This window comes from Malania oleifera, chromosome 7, assembly GCF_029873635.1.
Source record: "Malania oleifera isolate guangnan ecotype guangnan chromosome 7, ASM2987363v1, whole genome shotgun sequence".
NCBI classification, from domain to species: Eukaryota; Viridiplantae; Streptophyta; class Magnoliopsida; order Santalales; family Ximeniaceae; genus Malania; species Malania oleifera.
Window position 1 is genome coordinate 87,149,429 of NC_080423.1, and position 22,837 is coordinate 87,172,265.

The following is a 22,837-nucleotide window of genomic DNA, read 5'->3' on the forward strand; positions in this document are numbered from 1 at the left end:
AGATTGGTATGAGTAGCAACATGGGAATGAGAATATTAACACAATCTCTTTCTGAATAGAGTATGTTATCTTTAAATCTAATGATAAAATTCATCTTATCTTCATATCAAATTATCTTAAAACGAATTAATTGCACTGGAAGTGACCCATCACACCATGTGGCACTTTTTTTTTCAATTGCGAGATTTCTTGGATGCAAACAGCATTTGGATACGAAAAAAAAAAAGTACGACACTATGAACACGGAGAGAGAGGTAAATACTTACAAACCAGTGACTTAGGAGTTAGGGATGTTGGGAACCATCAAATTGGCATTAAAAGGTTGCAAAATACAGACATATTCAATGATTTGACTTGATTAGTAATTACCAAAAAGATTATCCATTTTATATTCTAAAAAAGAAAAAATTAAGAACAAAAAAATAAAGTAAATGGTAGTAATATGCCATACAAATTGTGGATATCATGTAAACATTTTATAGCCTTTGCTTCTTATGGAGAGGTGTGACAAGCCAAGCTTGTTCAAGGCATTAAGCTTGTCTATGACTGCTTGCCTTGTGTGCATGGGATGGGTTACCATCATGCAAATTCTAGTATGGATTTTATGTTTTATGTGTAAGCCTTTGTGTAAAGTGAGAGTATGACACCTTGGACAACTTGATGTCTCCTAGTGCCAGAGCAAAAATAGCATATAAAGCTTTCTAGTAGAGGTGAGTGTTCATCAGTCTTGTAAAACTCAATAGCATTTATGAAACATGCTTTGCCTACTTGTTCCCTCGCTAAACACATGCTGCTTGTGGAGGTGGTGTTAATGAATTAAATTGCTTCAATGTTTACCGCTTGCATGCCATTTGCTTTCATGAATTGCTTACTGCTTTTGCTTATTTTTCATTCAGCTATTGTGAATGTCTTTTTGCGGTAAACCACAATAATCTTTGGTTAACTAGTTAAGCAAGAGTGTTTTAACTAGTACACATGGCCCTTCACAAGGTGTGAAGTGTTTAGCCCATGACAGTTGGTATTTGCTTCTTGAATTCAGTTGCCTTCATAGTGGGATTGTGTAAAGCATCAGCAAAAGACCATGCCAACCAATACCAAGAGAATTGAAGCGCTAGAGCCGTAGGCTAATACAGCTAACAATGTGGCCATGGAGATGGCCAAACTTGCTAAACGTGTTGATGCATTGAAGGGATCACAAAAGCATGAACAAGGATTTATGGTGGAGATGTCAGAGGACCTCCACGTGACGATAGAAACTTTGTAGGCTCAGATGGTGGATCTGACTGCCAAGATGAAACTTATGATTCTTATTATGGGAAACTCCAATACTAAGGAGTATAAAGGAACAGCGAGCCCAAACCTAAAATGGATAAGAGTGCCCATTATGCTAAGGAGTTAGAAAGCTTTTTATCTGACATGGAGCAATACTATCATATGGTGAGTAACGACTCGGAGGATGCAAAAGTATCCATGGCAATAATGTACTCAAGGGGTGACATTAAGCTATGGTAGCATACCAAGTACAACGAAATTGAGAATGCCCGTTGTGTAGTTGATTGTCGATCAAACTTTAAAAGAGAGCTTAAGGCCTAATTCTTTTTTGAGAATGTTCGGTACAAACAATACTTGATGAAAACTGCAAGATCTTAAGCACATTGGTTCAATCAAGGAGTATGTAAAACAGCTTTGATGCTGTTCTCAGCTTTGATGCTGGATATCCGAGACATGTTAAAGAAAGACAAGTTATTCTATTTCCTTGAAAGGATGAAACCATGGGCAAGGGCAAAACTCACTGACAAAAGAGTTCAAGACTTGCCTACCACACATACTATCATGGAACGCTTGATTGACTATGCCGGAAAGAGTTCCACCAATGTCCAAAGAAAGTGGTGTGGGTGGAAATAGCGGAAAGTCTTTCAATAAGGAGGGGATACGACACCAAGGCATCAACTTCAAAAGAAAGCTTTGTCATCTCGATCGTTCAACACATTGTAAGGATAAGATGACATGCTTCTTATGTCGAGGCCCTCACTGAGTTGTTGATTGCCCTTACAAGTCATCACTCAATGCCTTACAAGCTTCCATTGCTGAATAAGCACTGGAAGATGAGGAGGATGAGGAAGAAACCCCGAGGATGGCTGCAACGCGGTTAACCAACACATTGGAGAGGCAAATAAAATAACCAAAATTTATCCAAACTAAAGGGTTAATGTTTGTAGACTTGCAGGTCGATGGGAAGAGCACTTGTGCTATGGTTGATACTGAAGCTACCCATAACTTTGTCTCATAGGAAAAAGCACAGAGACTCAACTGGACCTTAGAAAAGGACTTAGGGCGCATAAACGTGGTTAACACTGCAGCTCAACCTACTATGGGAGTAGTCAAGCAAGTGACTATAAAGCCTAGACAATGGACGAGACATGTGAATTTCACAACTATGCAATTGGATGATTTTCAAATGATTCTTGGAATGAAATTTTCAAAGGAGACTAAGGTGGTACTGATGTCGTTTGCTAGTTCCCTTTGCCTGATGGGAGACCACCCTTGCATGGAGCAAGTTGTTGAGAAAAAGGGAGATTGTAAGAGATTCCTATCTACCATAAAGCTCAAGAAAAGAATGAGGGGTGAATAGACATATCTTGCAATGCTGGTGGTAGATAAAGAAGTAGGCCAAGAGCAGGTGCCCACTACCATCCAAGTTGTGTTAGATGAGTATAAAATTATGATGCCAAACAACATACCTCACAGCTTGCCCTCACAACAGGGTCTGGAGCATGAAAAATCGAGTCATTACCAAGAGTAAAGTCGCTTACTAAAGGGTCATATCATATAGCGCCTCTAGAGTTGGCAAAATTAAGGAAATAGCTTGGCGAGTTATTGAAAGTGGGCTATATACGTCCTTCTAAAGTACTGTTCTGAGCACCAATGTTTTTCCAAACGAAACATGATGAAAGCATGCGAACATGTGTGGACTGCCAAGCGCTCAACAAGGTGACTATGCTCAACAAGTATCCTATTCCACAGAATTCTGATTTGTCTTATCAGTTAAGTTATGCAAAGTACTTGACTTGTGGTCAGGCTACTATCAAGTAAAAATAGCATATAAGGATTTATCAAAGACAAATTGTGTGACACAGTATAAGGCATATGAATTCCTTATGCTGCCCTTCAAATTAATGAATGCACTAGCAACATTCTACACCTTGATGAATCAAGAATTTCATGAGTACTTCAATAAGTCTGTCATGGTATACCTAGACGCCATTGTTGTCTACAATTCCACACTAGAGGAACATAAAGAACATTTACAAAAGGTGTGTGACATGCAAAAGAAGAACAGTCTTTATATGGAGAGAGAGAAAAGTGATCTTTTTGCTCAGCAGTCAGCAGAGCAACAAATTCCTTGGTCACATGATGAGCAAGGTCATTTCCAAGTGGATATGGAGAACATCGGTGTTATTCAAGACTGGAAGACTCCAACAATAATGAAGGAGTTGTGTTCCTTTCTTGTACTTGCCAACTATTACCAAAAGTTCATAAAGGGGTACACATGGAGAACTGCTCCCTTAACAAAACTATTGAAGAAAAGTCATATGAGGAATTGGATAAAGAAGTGTCAGGGAGCCTTTAACAACTTGAAGGAAGCCATGATGCACAATCTGGTACTTTTGCTCTTTCAAACATCATGAAACCCTTCGAGGGTAAGACAGATGCATCAGACTATGCCCTTGGGGAGTCTTGTCAGAAGATGGGCATCCTATTGCATATGAGAGCCAAAAGCTTAATGAAGCGCAGAAGTACACAACTCAAGAGAAGGAGATACTAGCAATGATACATTGCCTTCACGAGTGGCGACATTACCTACTTGGGTTGCAGTTTGCGGTGAAGCTAACTTGGCCAGTCACTTCTTCCCATAGCCAAAGTTTTCATCCAAACAAGTCTATTGGCAAGAATTTTTGGTGGAGTTCGATTTCTTAGTTGAGCACAAGGCAAAACAGATGAACCAAGTTGCAGATGCACTGAGCAGGAAAGCTGAGCTTGCAACCTTACAGATGGCAACACACCTAACAATAAGGTTACCACGACAATGCAGGAATGCATTAAGGAGAACCTTACCAAAGACCCAATTTTCTAAAACCTCAAGAAGTTTGCAGAAAAGGGCAAAGCGCACTAATTCTAGTTAGAAGATGGTTTGCTAATGACAAATGATAATCGGCTTTTGTGCCCCATGTTGGAGATCAGAGGAAGACACTACTATTACTATCATGACACCATGTGAACAAGTCATCTAGAATGGCATCGCACTTTGGCATTACTAAAGCAGAGGTACTCGTGCTACTAGTCACACATACGTGATAAGGTGGTGGAGTATACCTAAACTTGTCTCACCTACCAATAAGACAAGGTGGAGCAAAAGAAGATTGTAGTGTTGCTAGAGTCTCTTCAAGTACCAACAAGACCATGGGAGAATGTCTCACTTGACTTCATTACCAATTTGCTCAGAGTGGGAAACGCAAGGTCTATACTCATGGTTATGGACAAGTTTTCAAAATACAGTACTTTTATACTCACATCAAAGTATTGTTTGGTAAAGGAGAGCACAATTATTTTTCAAACACATTGTAAAGTATTCAGGTGTTTCCCAAAATATTATCAATGACCAAGATTCAAGATTCACAAAAAACTTATGGATGGAACTTTTCCTAATCCTTGATTAACAACTTGAAATATCTTCAAGTTACCACCCACAAGGAAATGGAAAGACAGAGAGAGTTTTAGCCAAGGGCAGCCAATGCCACACGGCCCTTCACAAGGTGTGAAATGTTTGGCCCGTGACAGATTGTGGATAGCATGTAAACTTTTTCTAGCCTTTGCTTCTTAATGGAGAGGGCATGTTCTTGGCCTACTAGACTAGAATCCATATTCGTAGGGCATGTTCTTGGCCTACTAGACTAGAATCCATATTTGTTTATTTTCATCCTCAGTTAATCACCAAAAAAAATATGGAGGCAATGTGTTTTCTTGGATGACTGTATCACTAGTCACCAGGAGGAAGACAACCAAAACAAAGTGATAAATCAATAAAGAAAAGAAAAATCATAACTAGAAGCTAACTAGTTCATCATCAACCAGAAACCAATGGGTCAAAATTATCTACACTTTATAAATTAAATCCTACCTTCAAATACCAACTCAATCAATTTGAGGTAGCCACCTGGCTGTAGCAGTTCAACAATGATAAATCAGGCACTGTGCAGTCGCTTTCAATCACATGCAGTCAATATCCATCTTGCTTATTCAAAATACAATCAGCTTGTGAAAACTCGTGAATTGCTGAAAGGAAGGCACCTTCATATTAATAAAAGTGTCATGGCAACCCAACATAACATCAATTTATCCCACTCTAAAAACAAACAATGGACAATAGATTCAAGAAATCTGAATTTTAATCATGGCATAAATTCATGAGAAAAAATTACATGCTGATACCAACACTTACGCAAAATGAATAGTAAATCTAGCCTAGAATTAAGAAAATTTACTTCCTGCTTTCGTTATGTTAAAACAAGAAAGCAGTGGAAGGCAAGCACTTGAAGGATCAAAGACTGCGAAGTCGAATGTCGGCAGAAAACCTAGGGTTCTGCCGAAATCGACTTGCCTTGCAGTGAAAAGCAAGGTTAGCTCATAGAATCAGACCTGCAGGAGCACAACGGTGGAGAAGAAGACCAGGATCGACCTGCGCGAGAACGAGCTACGCAATGGAGAAGGAGATCGGCTGCAAAATGCAGAGGGACGTTCAGCTATGGCAGACGGACGTGCGGGCAAAATCGTGCTCGAAGCTGGAATGGTTTCTGACTCGACAGATTGTAGAGTGCGAAGGCCGAGGGGGATCTGATATGAAATTGGTTTCGGATTCAAAAATTTATGTTTTTAGAATTTCAAAATTGAACCTGTATTTCAACAAAATGCAAATTGGCAATTCCAAAATTTAAAAAGGCTGAAGGAGGTACGTCGGCACCACATAGGCACCGACACGTAGGTGGGGTCGAATGATTAGCTTCTACGGTGATTTAAAGGTTATAGATAGGTATTGATGTTTATTTTAATATTCCCCGGCCCCCTTGTTTTTTTTTTGAAGGATCTAATTAGTAAAGTCTCCATAGCGTTATTGACCTCCAGAAAAATTGCTCTCACAGCCTTCGAGTCATATTACTTCATGGACAGTCTCCTATTAAATTTTATGAGAGTCTAATTGAAAAAGTGTGGTTAGAAAAATATTTTAAACTACCATCCTACTTGACCAACTTTGAATTAGATCCTATAGTAATAGACCTAAAGAGAGTAAAATCAGGATTAGAAAATCACTTGAAGATCATTGAAAAGCAGATGAGCCTCTATCAATTTAGAATTAGGCAGTGCGAGTGCCGACTAGAACAACTCCACTAAACTTTAGGTAAAAAATCTAACTGTCAAGATCATACTTATCTACAAAAATTAGTGACATAAAATCTATCACATATAATGTAACGCCCCGATCTGCCACGTGGGGCCCGACGTGCTACTTTAGTAATCTCTATATTCCTGATACCATATTCATTATATAAAAGCAATGGAAATAAATGATACATCCTTCAAATACATTACCAGAGTTCTAAACTGTTAACATACATAGAAGTCTCTCAATATTCATATTACATCTCAACCAAAAGAAAGAAAACTAACTCAGTTCATATAACCATATTACATATCTAGAAACTTCAAACATAACTTAAATACATTAGAGTTCTGACAGACACTCACAAACAGAAACTAGCTATCACCCCGCCCTGAAACTTGCTAAGCTCGATCTCAAAATGGTCCTAAAAAATTATTTGTATATTGGCATGAGATGCTTCTCACTAAGACAGATTAAGTTAATATCAGTGTGTGGCCAACATGAGTTTTAATGTAAACAAAATATAATTGTTTGTAAATCAACATCAATTGAGAAAACACATGTAGACTATATTTACACACATATAAACATTTATAAGCGAGAGTTCCCGAGGATAGGGGAGATTACACGCTCATACATATAACGCTCCTTTGCTCTAATACTGTTTGTAACCTTGCCCTTTTAATTGGGTAAGGCTATAGCTGAGATTTATCAGGGCACTCATCTTACTCAGTAAGCCTTCGGACGAAGAGTTTTACTTTACTATAAACATTCATGTATTTTAATTCACATACATGTACTCACACCTTTACAGTTGAAAAATATGCATTTGCTTCCTTAGTATAAATCAGTTCAATAAATAATAACATCATTTACATAAATCAACAGATATGCGTAAAAGACACTCCTTGAGACTAAATGACATGCTTAACCCCCATGATGGGTTGTGCGGCCCAAAAGCTAGACTTAGCTTGGGTGATCAACCCAAACTAACTCAAAGTAACCATCTGCAAGTACGTCTGCAGGCATCCGCAATGCCGTCGTAGGTTTAATTGCCTTACCATTTCCTGATCCGGAACCCAGGAAAGGTACATCAACCCTTCGCAGGTCAATCGGCTAAAACCACCCTACACTTCCACTACAATGTGGGCGCACATAGCCAAATAATTCTCTAGCAACAGTATCGTGCTCGCAATACAACTGGTCCTTAGGGTTTTTAAACCATATTATGCAATTTAAGTAATAAAAACTGTAGTATATCTCATTTCGTATGAAACCTGCCATTTCACAAATCCCAACATATAGCCGTCACATAAAACCTAGATCTCAGCCATCAAATAAAACCTGGCCTATAGTCGTCATATCAAAATCCAGTATTTTACACCAACGGTTCCATTATTTTTCACAAATAGTTCCAATATTTTCACAACCCATGTAAATCATTATTCCACAACGTATTTTCACAACCATACCCAAATTCGTTTATACAATAACCATATAGATTATTCACCTGCCACATAATTTTAGTATTTGAATATAATCCAATAAACAACTGAGGAGTACCTCATAGTATACTAGTTTGTAAAGTAAAACCAAGCTTTTCATGACTCAATTTTTCAAAATATCGTATCATATATCCTATATTTATAAAGTCCATTTTAAACGTTCGATTTTCGAAATAACCTTTGAAATCATAAGTATACATATATATGATGCAGTTTAATTAGTTTAAATTTAATAAAAACCTGACTTCAATTCATCGCCTTACCTGTTTATGAAAAATAGACTGTTCCAAAATTGAAAACCCTAGCTTTCCGATCTCGCTACTGAAAGCAAACCAGCAAGCCGAGAGAGAAGGGAAAGATGATCCGAGACCGAGCACGGGCTCCGAGTGAGCCTACAGGAGAGAGAGGGTCACGAGAGAGTGAGAGTAGAGAGAGAGTCCCAAAAGTCTTTTTAGAGAGAGAGAGAGAGAGGAATGTTTGAGTTATGAAAAATATACCTTGCTTACTACTTAAGTAAGCTTACCCGCAGGAAAACAGTCGACGGTTTTCCCTGCCCTAACAAAATCGTCAACGGTTTGGCAATTAACTGTCCTTGTTGATTGAAACCGTCGACGATTTTTCTCCAGCTCAATGAAATTATTGACGGTTTGGAATCCTACTAAACCAATTTCTTATTTTTCCCTTCTATTCCTTTATTTATCTCTTCTTTTATTTATTTTCTTTTATTTTTCGGGTTTCGGTTCCTACAATCTCCCCCCTTTATAAGAATTTCATCCTCAAAATCTGCTAACTGTTACCGATCACAATCCATCTCTACAAAAGAGTCGGTAGCCACCCACATAGCGACCCCATCCCAAGTTTATTAAATACTCACACTTATGGCGTAGGAATACCGTGGTTACACACAACGTCTCTGGAGATTACAATACCATACAAAACTCTCCCAAAGACCATACATATACGAAAATCGTAAACAAACTAATAATATTAAACAAACCTACCTTACACAACTTGGATACAAAACTAGACACCTACCTGTCCAGTGTTGAACCTCTCTAAAAAGTTTTGGGTACTTCTAACATATTTCTGTCTCTAATTCTCATAAAGCTTCCTCCAATGCATGATTACGTGACAGCACCTTCACTAACGGTATTTCCTTAGTACGAAATTTCTGTATTTTCTGATCCAAAATCTGAACTGGTATCTCATCATATGCCAATGTATCCCCGATCTCCAAAGGCTCATAATTTATCACGTGCGAAGGATTTGGGATGTATTTCCTCAACACCGACACGTGGAAAACATCATGAACCCTATACAAAGTTGGGGATAACGCCACTCGATAGGTAACTGGACCAATCCTTTCCTGGATCTCGAATGGCCCAATGTACCTAGCACTCAACTTGTCTTTTTTTCCAAACCTCATCACTACTTTCATAGGAGCAATCATCAGGAATAACATATCACCTACCTTAAACTTTAGCTCTCGTCGGCGAGTATTCGCATAGATCTTCTACTGACTCTGTGCTATTTTAATCCTTTCCCCAATGAGCTCGACCTTTGCAAAGGTCTGTTGAACAAGTTCTGGCCCCAAAATCTGCCACTCACCTACCTCATCCCAATAGAACGGAGATTAGCACCGACGATTATAGAAAGCTTCATATGGTGTCATCTCGATACTGCCCCGATAACTATTATTATACACAAACTCAACTAGCGATAGGTATTGAATCCAACCATCCCCAAAATCCAACACACACACCCGCAGCATGTCCTCTAGAATTTGAATGGTCCTCACAGACTGTCCATCCATCTGCAGATGAAACGCGGTACTGAAAGTGAGTTAAGATCCCAAGGCGTCCTGCAAACTCTTTCAGAACCGAGAAGTGAACCGTGGATTTCAATCTGAAACAATGGATACCAGAACGCCATGAAGTTATACAATCTCCTGCACATAAAGCTCTATCAGCCTATTCATAGAATAACTGACTCTAATTGGAACGAAGTGCGCAGTCTTTGTCAGCCGATCCACTATTACCCAAATGGCATTTTGTTCATGCACCGCTAAAGTCAACCCCGATACAAAGTCCATAGAGATGTGCTCTCACTTCCACATAAGGATATCAAGTGGTTGAAGTGGTCCCGCTGGCCTCTAGTGCTTTGCTTTTACCTGCTGACATGTCAGGCACTGTTCTACAAATCTGACAATTTTCCTCTTCATGTTACTCCACCAGAATGGTTCTCACAGATCTCTAGACATTTTTGTACTTCCTGGGTGAACAGTATAGAGAGAGCGATGAGCCTCCTCCAGAATTGTCCTTTTAATTTCCGTGTCATTAGGTACACATATCCTGGTGTGAAATCTGAGAACTCCATCCTCAAAAACATTGAAGTCCGTTTTTTACTCACTCCATACTTTCTCCACAATTTTAATCAACTCTGCGTCTCTTATCTAAGCAACTTTAATTTTCTCCTGTAAGGTTGGTTGAATAATCAGACTAGCCATGATCTCTTGGTGATTCCTTTCCACTAACTCCAGACCTAACCTCTCCAGGTCCATCCTCATATGATGTTGTACAACAACTGCTGAAACTGATGCACCCACTAACTTCCGACTTAACGTATTAGCTACCACATTAGCCTTTCCTAGGTGGTAACTAATGGGACAGTCGTAGTCCTGTATCAATTCAAGTCATCTTCTCTACCTCATGTTCAACTCCTTCTAGGTGAAAAAGTATTCAAGGCTCTTATGATCAGTAAAGATCTCGCACCTTTCACCATACAGGTAGTGCCTCTAGATCTTTAGAGTATAAACTACTGCAGTGACTAGTCACTAAGGCAGTGACTAGTCGTTGTTTCAATTCCTGAAAACTTTGCTCGCATTCACTAGTCCACTCAAACTTCCTATTCTTTCTCATAAGTTGTGTCAGAGGATTTGATAGCCTAGAAAATCCTTCTACAAACCTGCGATAGTATCCTGTCAGACCCAAGAAACTTTTAACCTCATGCATGTTCTTCGGTCTCGCCCAATCAACTACTGCCTCTACTTTACTTGAGCCCACTAAAATACCCTCCCTAGACATTACATGTCCTAGAAATGCAACTTGTTCCAACCAGAACTCACATTTCTTAAATTTTGCAAATAACTTCTTTTCTCTAAGTACCTAAAGTACCAGTATCAAATGAGCTTCATGCTCTGCAGGGCTCCTCAAATAAACTAAGATTTCGTCAATGAACACCACCACGAACTGATTTAAGTACTCGTGAAACACCCAGTTCATTAGGTCCATGAATGCCGCAAGAGCATTGGTCAGATCGAAATGTATAACCAAAAATTCGTAATGGCCATACCTAGTACGGAAAGCCTGTCACGCTCTCAACCCACCAAGTGGGGCTCGGGGTGTGATGTGATCCAATCACCTGTGTCTGATACCATAACCTTAATCACGCAGCAGAAAAATAAATAAACATCCTCAATAATATACCAGAGTTCTATATAAACATCCCAAAAATTCCCGACATCCAATGTCCATATATATTCTAAGAAATCATAAATATAATACATCCCAAAAATATATCCAAAATTTGTACCCTTTCACAAAAATACTATGCCAACAAACCCAACCCCGAGCTTACTGAGCTCGATCACGCGGAGGTCCTGAAAAAGATGAAATTCATATCGGGTGAGACACATCTCAATAAGACGGAATAGATTAATACCAGTGTGTGACTATCATGAGATTTATGTATAACATATAATCATCATTTACAAATTAATCCACAATTATGAAATCATTCCCTGTCTTTACTCACATGCATGCAGCGTATTTTATTAACGAGAGTTTTGCAAGGATTAGGGTGATTACCTGCCATACAAGTAGTATCCCTCTGCTCTAATACCTTATGCAACCCGATATGGCTACAACTGACGCTTATTAGGGCACGTACCTTACTCATTAAGCCCTCAGGTGGATAGTTTGTCTCGTATTCACACACATTCATACAATTATTTATAAGCGAAGGTTCTCGAGGATAAGGAAGATTACCCGCCCATACAAGTAACTTCCCTCTACCCTAATACGTTATTCAGCCCGGTATGACTACATCTGATACCTATCAGGGCACTCGCCTTTCTCAGCAAGCCCTCGATTGGAGAGTTAACCTTGCCCCAAATACATATAATACTACAATATATAATACACTTATTACTTTGTTACATTACTCTGTGCCATGTTATCTCTGTAATACTTATCTCTTCATAATCTCAGTTTTCACATTTCTCAGTATTTCACATCACATAATATTTCTCATCACATAATATGTCACATCGCATAATATCTCACATCGCATAATCTGTTCCCACATTTCACATCACATAATTTGTATTCACATTTCACATCACATAATCTATTTTCACATACACTATTCTCATGTTATACATTGGTTAAATTTACAATTATGCATTTAGAACTCACTACCAGATGGATAAACACTGTCATACTTCCCCCTATGACGGGTTGTGCGGCCCATAGGCTGGACTTAACCTTGGTCGGCCCACCATAGTTAAATCAATAACAACCTCTTCAGTCTGTAAGTCAGATTGACTGTTCCCATTCTTGTCTAGACTCTAGGGGGACTCTACCCTTCTCAGCACAATCGACCATCCCGTCTCCACACTTTCTATAAGACATGTGGGTGTAATAACTCTTCAAAAATCATGCGCAACAGTACTATGCCTACTATGGTCCACTGGAGTTCTCAAACCATAACTTGCAATTTAACATTCACATTTAACTCTGTTTTAAACAATCACACACAATATATATTCTCAACACATTTTAGTATTTCCAACATCTCATAAATATATCATAATTCAACACAGTATATTCACCTTACTCATGCCACACGATTTAAATAATACGCATAAATTATATCATCTGAAATAATAAGCCAACCTATGTTCATCATCTGTTTTATTGAAAATAGACGTTAAATTATCTCCACAATTTATCCAGAAAATCCATTACTTTAATCATTCCATTTTTGCAAATAATAACTAATGACATAACCCTATGCTCAAAATCACAATTCAAACGGTTGGCTTTTCAAAACCCATTTGATAATCATATATATATATATATATATATATATATATATATATATACATATAATTTCCATTTTAACTGGTTAAATTAAAAAATTATTGGCCTAATCTATTCCCCTTACCTGGTTTCCTGAACTACGCTTGTAGGGAACCCGAAATTATACTCGCGGCGCTCACCCAAACCCTAAATTCATGAACCCTAGTTTATCAATACCACCCCAAATAAAATACCATTCTTTTCCACATTTCCTAAACCCATAAACTTAAAATAAATAATTAAATTTTCAAAAATAACCAATTTGCTTAATTCCCTAAATCATACTCTAGCCTTGGAGTGGTGCTTAGGAAACCCAAATTAAAAATCTACTCCGATTAAAATGACAACGATCGAGACTTGGACCCTATGGTGGTGCTCAATTGTTGATTTAGTTGAAGATTTAAGGAGAAATTGAGGAAATAGAGAGAGTATACCTTGTAACGACCCAAAAAAAAATTTATTTCACTTTCATTTTCATTTTCATTTTTCATTTATATTTATATATATATATATATATATATATATTTCCCAAATATCCCTACTATAGACTCTCTAGCCTCAGATAGGAACTGAAGTATTTTTGTAAATAGTGGGCACACCTATGCAGTGGGAAAACATAAATTACATAACCACAAATATACATATAATACCACAATCCAGTAATTTTCCATATTATATTTACATATACTAGTATCACCTCCCCAAAACTTAAACCTCCCTGTACCAACTTACCCTAAGTACAGAGCAACCAAGGGACTCTATCCGCGAGCCTGATTTGCTCGCCTAACTGGCTCACTTGAAAAATGTTAAAATAATGGGATGAGTCGACGTTCAGTAAGTGGAAATATGTCATTACTATTGTGTGACGACCAAGTTGCATATCAACAATAATAACATTTGAAATTGTAAAATTGGCAAATCAGTAAAAATATATTTTATGTTTATTGTAGTTTAAAATATAACTATATCATCTGAACTTTCTATCTTTCATACTACTAATATCATATTATATACGTTAAATGCTGTAAAACTGTATACATATATATATGTCTACGCTTTTCCCTGGAAATCTGTATGTCATGATTTGACCCCTCATGACAGGGTTGTGCGGCCCGTAGGCGGGACTTAACTCTGGTTGGCCTACCAGGTAAGTCATTGTACTCTACACTACCTCAGTCCGGCCAAACTACATCCACTCCTAAGCACAGAACTAGAACTGCTACCTCGTCAAACCGACCCCCTCAACCCAAACTTGGGAGCACCATCCTCTCCGAGTATGGTTTGACGGTACCCACACTCTATCTGAGATATGTGGTTGCACTCTATTCTGTATATAGCAATGGTACCGCGCTCTGTAGACTGTATCTGTCTATAATATCTCATTAGAGATCTGATACTACATAAATATACATATACTCTAATTATCTTTGTTGTTTTTATCATGTTTCCAAAATAACCATAACATTGTAATTTTGTACTGTAAATACTGTAATAATTGAACAACATATCTATAGCATCTTGATGCTATAACGGTATATTTTGTCTATATAAACTGTTTGTATAAACTGAGTGTTATGGCATTAGGAAAAACATGACATTCTGTAAATATTGTATATACTGATCTGAATAAACATATGTGTATATGGATATATATCTGAATATAATGTTATGTATAAAACTGTATATGTACATATGCTCGTATATACTATATAACATGATATTCTGGAAAACTGTATAAGATTTTATATCAGAAAATATTTACTCAGACCACACATTCTTTAATACTCTTATTTTATAAAAACTGCATAATAATTGGTATAAATGCATATAAAATCTCTAATAATATAAGTAAAATTTCCTAGCATAGCATATTTCCTTTACTTGATTTCTGCGAAAGCCCCTTACTAAGCCTGGTCCTACTTCCGCAGGGTTCCCTACTCAAAATCCTGAAAACAACATCTCCCAGAATAAAATATCATTATTTTTCTACGTACAACATTTTATATAACTATGGGAAAGGCAAATTCAGAATAAGACGCCTTACCCTAAGATTGGGATGAAATTCAATCCACTCCCACCAACGATCCGCTGCGACAGGCTTGCAGAGAACTTTCCTAGGAGCATTGTGGTGGTCTCAGATCATCGATCCAGCGAGAAATGGAGCCGGGATTGAAGAGAGAAGGAGAGGGAGACGTTTAGAGAGAGAAAGGAAAGAATTTGCACCCCTTTTAGCTGAAAAATCTAGGTTTCAACTATTTACAGCCCCATTCATTAACTAGACACATCATCTCATCGAAGGGTACTTAAGGAATTTCGTCGATGAACCTTCCTTCCTCGTCGATGAATTTCAAACTACCTCAAAACCCCTCTCAGTATGTTCTCGTTGACAAGGCATGACTTCGTCAATGAGGCCCCCTTATGCGCTCGTCGACAAACTCCCTGTGTTCGTCGACGAGACCCTGTATAATTTTTCCTGGGTTATTACATTCTCCCCTCCTTATAAAATTTCGTCCTCGAAATTTACTATTCATGTTGAACACCATTCATATAATCTATCATCCCAAGAGATAAATGGTCTACCTATTTTATTACTTACCCTCACTTATGGTGGAGGAATACCGTGGTTACATTCTAAACTCTGGGAGATTACACATATGGAACTAAAAACTACCTACTAACTAATCAATACATGTACCTGCAAAAGAAACATTATCTAATTACTTACATTTACCTGACTATAACTAGACTTCCTGGAACAACTGCGGATATCTTTGTCTAATCTTTTCCTCGAGCTCCCAAGAAGCTTCTTCTATATTATGATTTCTCCAAAAAACTTTTACTAACTAAATCTCTTTGGTGCGCAGTGTTTGAGTCTTTTTGTCTAAGATCTGAACTGGCACTTCTTCATAAGCTAATGATTCTTTAAGTTCTATCTCTGCATAGCTGATTATGTGGGACGGGTTTGGGACGTATTTACTTAATATAGCAACATGAAATACGTCATGAATTCTAGTCAGAGTTGGTGGCAAAGCTAACCTACAAGCAACTGACCCTAATCTTTCTAGTATCTTAAATGGGTTAATATACCTAGGGCTCAACTTGCCCTTCTTTCCAAACCTCATAACTCCTTTCGGAGGAGCTATCTTCAAAAATACACGATCTCCCACATCAAACTCTAACTCTCAACGGCGAGTGTCTGCGTAGCTTTTCTGCTGACTTTACGCGGTGCTGACCCTTTCTTTAATTAGTCGGACCTTGTCGTACGCCTACTACACAATCTTTGGACCCAACACTCGCCGCTCACCTACCTCATCCTAGAAAAGAGAAGAACGACATCTCCTACCATACAATGCCTCTTAGGGTGTCATGCCGATACTAGCCTGATAGTTGTTATTGTAAGTAAACTCGACTAATGGCATAAACTAGGTCCAGCTCCCCCCAAAATCAAGCACGCACACACGAAGCATATCTTATAATGTCTAGATCGTCCTCTCGGTCTGCCCATCTATCTAGAGGTGAAAGCAGTGCTGAATGCTAACTGGGTACCCATAGCCTTTTGAAAACTTTTCCAAAATTGCGAAGTAAATCGAGGGTCTCAGTCTAAGACTATAGATACCGGTACCCCATGGATACGAACTATCTCCTGAACATATATTTCTGCTAATTTGTCCATGGAATAACCGACTCTAAAAGGGATGAAATGAGCGGTTTTCATCAAACGATCAACAACCACCCAAATTGGATTCAACTCCTATCGCACTGATGGTAACCCCATAATGAAATCCATCGAAATGCGATCCCATTTCCACTCTGGAAAGAATAATGGCTGCAACTGTCCTGCCGGTCTCTGGTGCTCAGCCTTAACTTGCTGGCATGTCAAGCACTGCTATACAAATTCAGTTATCTCCCTCTTCATTCCACTCCACCAGAAATACTTGTTGGCCTAGCTAGGCTTATAAACTTTTGGTTTTGATGATTACAAAATAAAGTTATTTAATGAATTTTAAAGTGATATTATTTCAGGAAAAGATGATTTGCTCAAATTTCACATACCCAGACATCAAAGCTTACAAGGATCAACGAATAAGGAAAGTCACATATGAATACCAGAGATCCATAATGAAAACTCATAGAAGTGTGAGAGATTGAAGAGCAGCATTGAAAGGACTCAAAGCAAAGATGTGTCAAATGTGTTTATAGAACAAGCGTTGTAAGTACTTCAAAGTTAATTCAAATATGAAATTTTCATTTTGAAGCTCATTAGGCAAAGACACACTTAGAAATCTGAAGTCTTAAAATCTTGGAACATGTGTTTTTTTTTTTTTGAAGTCAAACAAGTTTATACTCCAAGAATAACTAAGAAAAAATGAGAGAGATAAAAATGTCTTTAAAAGAAGATAAGTCTGCTGACAGACGACTGGTATATTTTTGAAAGGATTTAAACATGTTACAGAAGCCTGACAGACGACTATCAAACAGCTGACAGATGACTGCCAGTGACAAGTGAGTCATCTATGTCTATTCTGCCAGACGACTACCGCCCTTCTAAGTTTGTTTTTAAAACTAAGTTATTCTGGTGACATACGACTACCAAGTTGAGGACAGGGGACTGCCACCCTACTGAGTTGTTTTAAAACTGAATTATTTTAGTGACTGACGACTGCCAACATAAGGACAGCCGATTGCCACCTTTCTGTTTGAAAAAATATAAACGTTATTCATGGACAAACGACTGCCAGTGACTTCACAATCGTCTGACTTGCAGCAATTTTCAAAATTCTCAACCGGCATATTTTTAAAATTTAAATTATTTGAAGCCAAATTAATTCACAACTTCGACCCTACTCCAAGTAAACTTGGGGAACAAGCAAGAAGTCTTTCTTCGTCTATAAATATCCTCAAGGTTATTTAATTTAGATACCAAGAAATCAATTCAACCATCATACTTTCTCATAGCTTACTAAAATTCTGAAAGTTCTCCATTGCTTTCATCACTCACAAAAATCTCTGAAGTATTACTGAGTTTCCACTGAGTTTATGCATCGATTGTTGATTCTTTCATTCATTGAAAGATACCTACGGTGATAAATTTCTAGAGCTTCATTTTGGAATTCATATTCTGAATTTACTGAAGTACATAGTTTTTCAATTTGTACTAATCAGCTCTTTGAGGAGCAATTTCTTGTATGCCTTGTTTTATATCTTTGTAATAGATTGATTGACGGTTTGAGTGTTGAATCGTTGGACCAAACAGGGGGATATTGTTTGGAGAAGGCAGGCTCTAGCCTTACCCAAGGAGTGTTGTAATTGGTATTGTTCCGCCTAGAAAAGGAACGATGATAGTGAATCCCTTGGTGGTTTTGCCAAGGGCGAGGACGTAGGCTATGTTGAAGCCGAACCTCGTAAACCCTGTGTTTCTTCTTTCTCTTCCCTACTCTTTATTTTTTAGCAAAAGATATAATCTGTGTGGTTGCTTTAAAATTCAATTCTGAATGTTCAGTTGTTAAATAGATCGAAAGGTAATTTGTTTCGTATTGATCAACATTGATTGCGGAAACCGAAAGAGACTACGTTGGTTGATCATCCTTGACTTATTAATCTGAAAGTTTATTTAAAAGCTGAACATTAGGAAGAAGAATAATTGTGATACGGGGCTTATAATAAGTTAAGGAAATATTCATATTGATACAGGGCTATTGTTACAAGGATTGAGTGATTGATTATATTGTTTTGACTGTGATAAATTTTGTGATTGTGTTTAAGTTTTGGTTATTTTTATAACTCAAAAGAACTAAGATAAAGGGGAATAAAATTTTTAGATCCCAATTCACCCCCCTCTTGGGAAGCTATTCCAATCTCAATACTCTCACCGATCCCTGTACATTTTAGTACTGTCGGGATGAACCGTGTATAGGGATTTGTGAGCCTCCTCCAATATAGTTCTCCTAATCTCAATATCTGTATCTCAATATCTGTAGGAACACATAGCCTAGTACGGAACCGCAGGGTTCCATCATCTGATATGCTGAACTCCTCTCCGTGACCATTTCGCACTCTAGCCATCACCTTTGTGAATTCTGCGTCATCACCCTGAGCTGTTTAATTTTCTCATATAGTGCAGGTTGTACCACCAAACTGGCAATAAATGCCTGAGGACTATCCTCCACTAAATCTATGTTGAGCATTTCCAAATCCATCAAAATTGCATGCTGAATCTCCATGACTACCAATGCTAGACCCACGAATTTCCTGCTCAGAACATCAGTTACCACATTCGCTTTTCCTGGGTGGCAACTAATGGTGCAGTCATAATCTTTAATGAGTTTTAGCCACCTTTTTTGTCTCATATTCAGTTTTTTCTAGGTAAAGAAATATTTCAGGCTCTTATGATCCATGAAAATCTTGCACTTTCCACCATATAAATAATGCCTCCATATCTTAAAAGCATAAACCACAGCAGCTAACTCCAAATCATGCACGGGGTAGCTCTTCTCATACTTTTTAAGCTGTCTAGATGCATACGTAATAACCTCGTCATGCTGCATCAACAAGCATCCAAGACCCATCAAAGAGGCATCACTGTATATTTCAAACTCATCCTCCCCTGATGGAATAGCTAATACAGGAGCAGAAACTAGCTGTCGCTTTAATTCCTGAAAACTCTGCTCACAATCAACGGTCCAATCAAACTTCACATTTTTCCTCGTAAGTCGTGTTAATGGACCAGACAATCTGGAGAAGCCATCTACGAAACACCGGTAATAGCCTGCTAATCCTAGAAAACTCCTGACCTCCTAAACACTGCCTAACCTTTCCCAATTCACCATTGCCTCTATTTTACTCAGATCAACTGATATACCTATTTCAGAGATCACATGGCTGAGAAAAGTAACTTGCCTTAACCAGAACTCACATTTCTTTAATTTTGCATACAATTTTCTCTCTCTCAACATCTGCAACACCTGCCTCAAATGATGCTCGTGCTCCTCAATACTCCTCGAGTAAACCAGTATATCGTTAATAAACACAACCACAAACTGGTCTAAATATTGATGGAACACCTGATTCATTAAATCCATAAATACTGTTGGTGCATTAGTCAACCCAAATGGCACCACTAAGAACTCGTAATGCCCATATCTAGTTCGGAATGCGGTTTTCGAAATATCTTCTACTTTAACACAGATCAATTTTAGAGTAAACCTGGGTCCCTTGGAGCTAATCAAATAAATCATCAATCCTAGGGAGAGGATATTTATTTTTAACTGTCAGTTTATTTATCACCCTATAATCGATACACAACCTCATGGTCCCGTCTTTCTTTTTCACGAACAGAACTGGCGCTCCCTAGGGGGACACATTAGGCCTGATGAAACCTTTATCCAATAATTCCTATAACTGTTCTTTCAATTCTTTCAACTCGACTGGAGTCATACAGTATGGTGCTTTAGATACCGGGGCTGACCCCGATAATAGATCTACAGTAAACTTGATCTCTCGGTCTAGTGGCAAGCCAGACAATTCTTCCAGAAAGACATTTGGAAATTCTCTCACCACGGGTATATCAACTTGTTCTAGTTTTTCTTTTGACAAATCTTTTATGTATGCAACATACCCCTGGAAATCACCCTGTAGTAGTCTCCTCACCTGAATAGCAGACACCAGCTGTGGTGAGGCACGTATGCGTGATCCCACGAATCTGAATTCTGGCTCACTGAGGGGTCTGAAAATCACTTCTTTCTAATGGCAATCTATGCTAGCGTGATGAGTTGCTAGCCAATCCATGCCCAGTATCACATCAAACCCCTGCATATCTAGGACCATGAGATCAGCTGGTAGTATTCTCTTCTGAATACTTATTGGGAAATTCCGAAACACCTTCCTGCATCTCACTATAAATCTCATCGACGTACCCACAAACAATTCTTCATATAATAACTATGTCTCTACCCCAATTATTCTTACTTATCCCGTCGATATAAAGGAGTGGGTAGCACTTGTATCAAATAAAATAATAATTTTATATGATAAAGCAATAATGGTACCTGTAACTACGTCTCCAACCGTCTTAGTGTCACCCGGAGTCAATGCATAGACCCTCGCTGGCGTAGTATTCCTCTGTTGTCCTCCGTAAGGCGCTTGGTATCCACTGAAAAAAGTCTGAGAGCCAGTACATAATTCGAAGGCATCCGACACGATCGAGCCATATGGTCGGGTTTCCCACAGTGATAATAGACATTCTCCTCCAGCCGGCACTCACCTAGTGTCTCCGTCCACATCAAGGACAAGCGGCAAGAGGCTGTCCACCCTGAAATCCTCTATGCTCTACCATCTGTTTCTTACTGCCGCCAGATCTATCTCCTCTCCAAGGACCTTGACTAGGAACCGCCTAAAAGCTCGAGGGTGTGCTCCTCTTCATCTGAATTTGTATTTCAGTCTCCCTCGGTAGACTCTCCTCAGCTATAATGGCCCTATCTACCAACTCTGCAAAATCCTAGATTCGCAGTACTATTACCTGCCTGTAAATATCTCGTCTTAAGTTTCTTTCGAACATTCTAGCCTTCTTTACTTCATCGGGAACGATATACGAGCAGAAATGCGAGAGTTCGATAAATCTAGTTGCGTACTACTAGACTGTCAATAATCGTTGGGATAAGCTAAGAAACTCCTGCACTCGAGCCTCTTTAACTGAGGTAGGATAGTATCTATCGAAGAATATATCCCTGAAACAGGCCCAAGTCATGGGCACTAGAGTCGTCCTCTGCTCCTCCAATAGTCTAGTAGTTGTCCACCATCTCTCATCCTCCCCCGCTAGTTTATACGTAGTGTACAGAACCCTCTGTTCATTTGTGTAGTGAGGTACTGTCAAGATCTTTTGCACTTCCTGCATCCAATTCTCTACAACTGCAGGGTCGGCTGCTCTAGAGAATGCTGATGAGTTCATCTTCATAAATTTCTCTATGCTACATCCCTGAGCTACAGATGGACCTCCCTGTTCTCTAGAGCTCCGCGCTATCTCAGCCATAACTTGTTAAGCCACACTGCATAGCACAACATCTAAATCCGCACCTCCTACGTCAGAAGGCCCAACACCATCATCCCCACTAGCGCGAGCACTACTGCCTCCTAGGTTCATCCTGCAAATATATAGAACACCGTTTCAGAATCCTATTTCCTATACAAACTTAACTTATTCTATTCAACTAAAACTTCAGATTCTCTATTATCAATCCCTCCTGTTCCTGACCCCAAATCAAATCTTGCAACCTAAACACATGACTCGTCGATAGTTTACTTTGGCTTTCCTCAAATCGCCACTCCAGGAAATACTTAGAAATGATCACGAAAATCCTATATTCAGACCATGGAATAAAACCTCAAATCTTTTTCCTATATTCTGGTATTGTTCTCCGCTGCACTCTAGAGTCTGCAGAACCTAGCAACCTAGGCTCTGATACAAAAAATGTAACAACCCAAAAAAAAAATTATTTCATTTTCATTATATATATATGTCTATATATATATATATATATATATATATATATATATCTTAAATATCCCTACTATAGACTCTCAAGCCTCAGATAGGCACTGAAGTATTTTTGTAGATAGTGGGCACACCTATGTAGTGGGAAAACATAAATCACATAACCACAAATATACATACAATACCGGAATCCAGTAATTTTCCATATTATATTTACATATATTAGTATCACCTCCCAAAAACTCAAACCTCCCTATACCAACTTGCC

The 22,837-nt window shown here is 38.4% G+C and overlaps 2 protein-coding genes across 5 annotated transcripts in view; both read right to left on the reverse strand.

Annotated features, from left to right (window-relative positions):
* Positions 1–6,068, reverse strand: part of LOC131159533 (autophagy-related protein 18d-like) — a 29,976-nt gene extending 23,908 nt beyond the window's left edge. For 2 of the 4 annotated variants that reach the window (XM_058114525.1, XM_058114523.1), the window contains exons 1-2: positions 5,698–6,068; positions 5,180–5,334 (exon numbers count right to left, since the gene is read on the reverse strand). The gene's annotated coding sequence lies outside the window, so the exon portion shown is untranslated. The remainder of the gene's footprint in view (positions 1–5,179; positions 5,335–5,697) is intronic. The other 2 variants (XM_058114524.1, XM_058114526.1) reach the window with 2 other exon arrangements.
* On the reverse strand, positions 3,716–22,107 carry LOC131160916 (uncharacterized). The gene is made up of 5 exons (XM_058116790.1): positions 21,757–22,107; positions 20,538–20,729; positions 19,512–19,744; positions 19,211–19,376; positions 3,716–3,757 (listed from the first exon to the last, which is right to left on the reverse strand). The coding sequence occupies exons 1-5, from the start codon at positions 22,105–22,107 to the stop codon at positions 3,716–3,718; spliced, it is 984 nt and encodes a 327-aa protein (XP_057972773.1).
* Between the last annotated feature and the right edge of the window lie 730 nt (positions 22,108–22,837).